Source organism: Ziziphus jujuba, chromosome 3 (assembly GCF_031755915.1).
Source record: "Ziziphus jujuba cultivar Dongzao chromosome 3, ASM3175591v1".
In the NCBI taxonomy this organism is placed as follows: Eukaryota; Viridiplantae; Streptophyta; class Magnoliopsida; order Rosales; family Rhamnaceae; genus Ziziphus; species Ziziphus jujuba.
Window position 1 is genome coordinate 16,064,452 of NC_083381.1, and position 2,829 is coordinate 16,067,280.

The 2,829-nt window shown below is 35.1% G+C and overlaps 1 protein-coding gene across 1 annotated transcript; it reads right to left on the reverse strand.

Moving 5' to 3' along the window:
* Positions 1 to 443: 443 nt before the first annotated feature.
* Positions 444 to 2,090, reverse strand: LOC125423563 (protein RETARDED ROOT GROWTH, mitochondrial-like). Its single transcript, XM_048478167.2, has 2 exons — positions 1,212 to 2,090; positions 444 to 1,067 (listed from the first exon to the last, which is right to left on the reverse strand). Exons 1-2 carry the CDS (start codon positions 1,502 to 1,504, stop codon positions 878 to 880), a joined length of 483 nt encoding a protein of 160 aa, XP_048334124.1. The 5' UTR covers positions 1,505 to 2,090; the 3' UTR covers positions 444 to 877.
* Between the last annotated feature and the right edge of the window lie 739 nt (positions 2,091 to 2,829).

Consider the following 2,829-nt stretch of genomic DNA (forward strand, 5'->3'; position numbering starts at 1 on the left):
TGGTGGTCTATACTTTTAAGAAGAATATTTAAAAAATACTTACTTAACCGTATAGAACCATTATATTCAAATATACTTCAACAAACAAAACCAAAAAAAAAAAAAAAAAAAAAAAAGGGAAAAAAGGTACTAATCCAAGCAAAAAGATGTAAATGGGCTTTTTAGCCAAGCAAAAAGATGATTTTTTTTTTTTTTTAATCTTTTATTCTTCCAAACAACTCCCACTGCTGCCCCTTTTAGCCAAATTACCGACTAAACCATTTAAATATTATATATCAAACAACTACTTAGCAATTGCACTCCAAAAAAAAAAAAATGACAGCTATTTGGCAAAAGAATAAGATATTTTAATCTCAACATTCCTATTAAAAAACAAAATAAACTAAAAGTAGATAGATTAACCTCAATATAAACTACTAGAATTAGCACAAAGATGTAGAACGGTTACGATTAATTATATAAAATCAAAGAAATTAAGAAAGACGTGCACAAATATGACCTCGGGGGATAGAAAATTGAAACAAACTAGTTCTTAATTGCTTGAAACTATAACACACTTGGTTTTCTCTCCATAGGAAAAACTAAAAACATCTTCCAAAAGAAGTAGGAAACCCCTATATATATAATTTCATAGAAAAAAGTATGTTCTTAATAAATTCGGGATGAGCATGAGCTTCATTGAAAGTGAAATGGTACTTGTCAATCTCCAACTCCCACATGCCATTGTCAATGCTGATACCACTCCCACGTTCGGCCACCCGGGCATAATTGAACGGATTGTGGTTCATCTCGGCTGCTTCTTGTTGTAAATATATATAAATATATATATGAATATATATGTAAACAGAGAGGCTAGTAAGAGGACTGACCGCATGGGTTATATGCGGACCAAAAATGTGATCAGAATGGCAGCCGTTCGATTTGCACAGCTGGCAGGAACGGCCCAGATTGAAGGCTTCCTCACGCGTGAAATTTTGGCCAAAGCTCTCCCCTCCGCAGCGCTTCCCTTTGCATTCGCACCTCTCTTCTCTTCTCCTCGCACCAGCTTTACCAAAATTCCAAAATAGCTTTGCCAAAATTTCAAATGAAAATTCATTAGCTTGACCCCTCAAAATATTTTTTGGACACAAAAGGAGACAGACCTAAAGGGATATATCAAAGAAAAATTCCATCCCACACGTGAATTTATAGAAAGAACTGAAATGGCGAACCTGGTACAGAGAAAATAGGCTTTGACAGGAATCTTTCCTGTATCCTCATCTTCCTGGACTCCAAATCCATAGTTTTGACAAGAGTGTGGATCCTCAGAATCAAATTCATCGGTATCAACAAGGACCCGAGATGGGAGTGCAGAGAAACGTCTTAAACTGAGGAAATGGTAAGTGGGTCTTGAACGATTTGAAAGATGGACAGGCTTGGAAGAGAAAGAAGGGTTTAGAGCAAGAGATTTGGCTGCAGCGGTTATGTGGTGGAGAAGAAAGGAAGCTCGTCTCCACCTGCCCATTCACTGAAATGCTTTGAAAAAGGTAAAATCGCTATGTTCGTTTATCAAAGTCCATGCAAACCAAAAGGAAGAGTTCGGCAACTTTCAATGGCGTTTGCAGAGCTTGTTCACATATACATATATGTGGGTAAGTTGGCAACTAATTAAAGATTGAAAGACGAGATTGCAAGCAGAGATGGAGAATATGGAAATTGATTCCTCACACTCCAAAATGGAAGAGTTTTTAATTATTTTTATTTCTACAAATTGGTAACTGTCCTATTCTACATTTGCAGTGATATACATTCAAGACAAAAACTGGAAAAATTATTATAATTGATTGAAATAATAAAAAGAAACACACTCTTCTCTTATTTGTAGAGAATGGTGGTGCGAGGAGAAGAGAAGAGAAGAGAAGAGAGGTGCGAATGCAAAGGGAAGAGCTACGAAGGGGAGAGCTTGCAAAGGGGAGAGCTTTGGCCAAAATTTCACACGTGAGGAAGCCTTCAATCTGGGCCATTCCTGCCAGCTGTGCAAGTCGAAAGGCTACCATTTTGATTACATTTTTTATCCGCACATAACCCACGCGGTCAGTCCTCGTATCAGCCTCTCTTGTATATGTAAATACATGTGGATAATTTAAAAGATCATAAATAAAATTATATAAAATAATTAAAATAAATTAGAACCTATATATTTTTGTATTATTTTTTTTTTAAATTTAATCGAGATCTGTGTTGTATTATAATGTTTTTAAAATATTTTTTGTCCACCGATGCAGGTGTTTCATGTTGATCGTCTTCTAAAATACAATGACTTCAAAGATATTGGACACGACACTTCTAAAATTTGTTTTTCGGACTTTCAGTATATCTTCATTTTACCACTAACTCTTAAACTCAATTTTTTTTTGGAAAAATTATATTTTTCTCTCTGTTTTTCACGTAATTTTATCAAAATTCTTTTCTCTATATTTTCTGAAAACTGAAAGAACGTTGAAAGCAACGTTATCCCCCAAAACCTCTCAACATCGAGCCCTTTCTTCCTTAAAACTCTCAACCCACATTTTCCAAAATTTTATTTAATTTATTTATTCAAATAAATATTATTTCTCAAAACCCAACAAACCGAAAGGGACCAATACACATGGGCCCAACACTATAAAACTTCTTTCTCAAACCTCTTAATGACATGCTTGTCGATACGTCGAAGCTTGTATATACATTGGCCAATTGTGGTTGACCTGCCGAAGCCAACATGGCCCATGACCACAATGTTAACATTGATGTTCACCTTGCCCACAATATATAAATGAGAAATTGAACTACAAGATAATACAAGGAAAT

Bases quoted from the DNA above. Each gene is read 5' to 3' on its own strand.
- LOC125423563 (XM_048478167.2), bottom strand. From the start codon at position 1,504: ATGGGCAGGTGGAGACGAGCTTCCTTTCTTCTCCACCACATAACCGCT. The intron at 1,068-1,211 runs GTTCGCCATTTC...ATTTTGGCAAAG, and splicing joins GCCTATTTTCTCTGTACCAG to CTATTTTGGAATTTTGGTAA.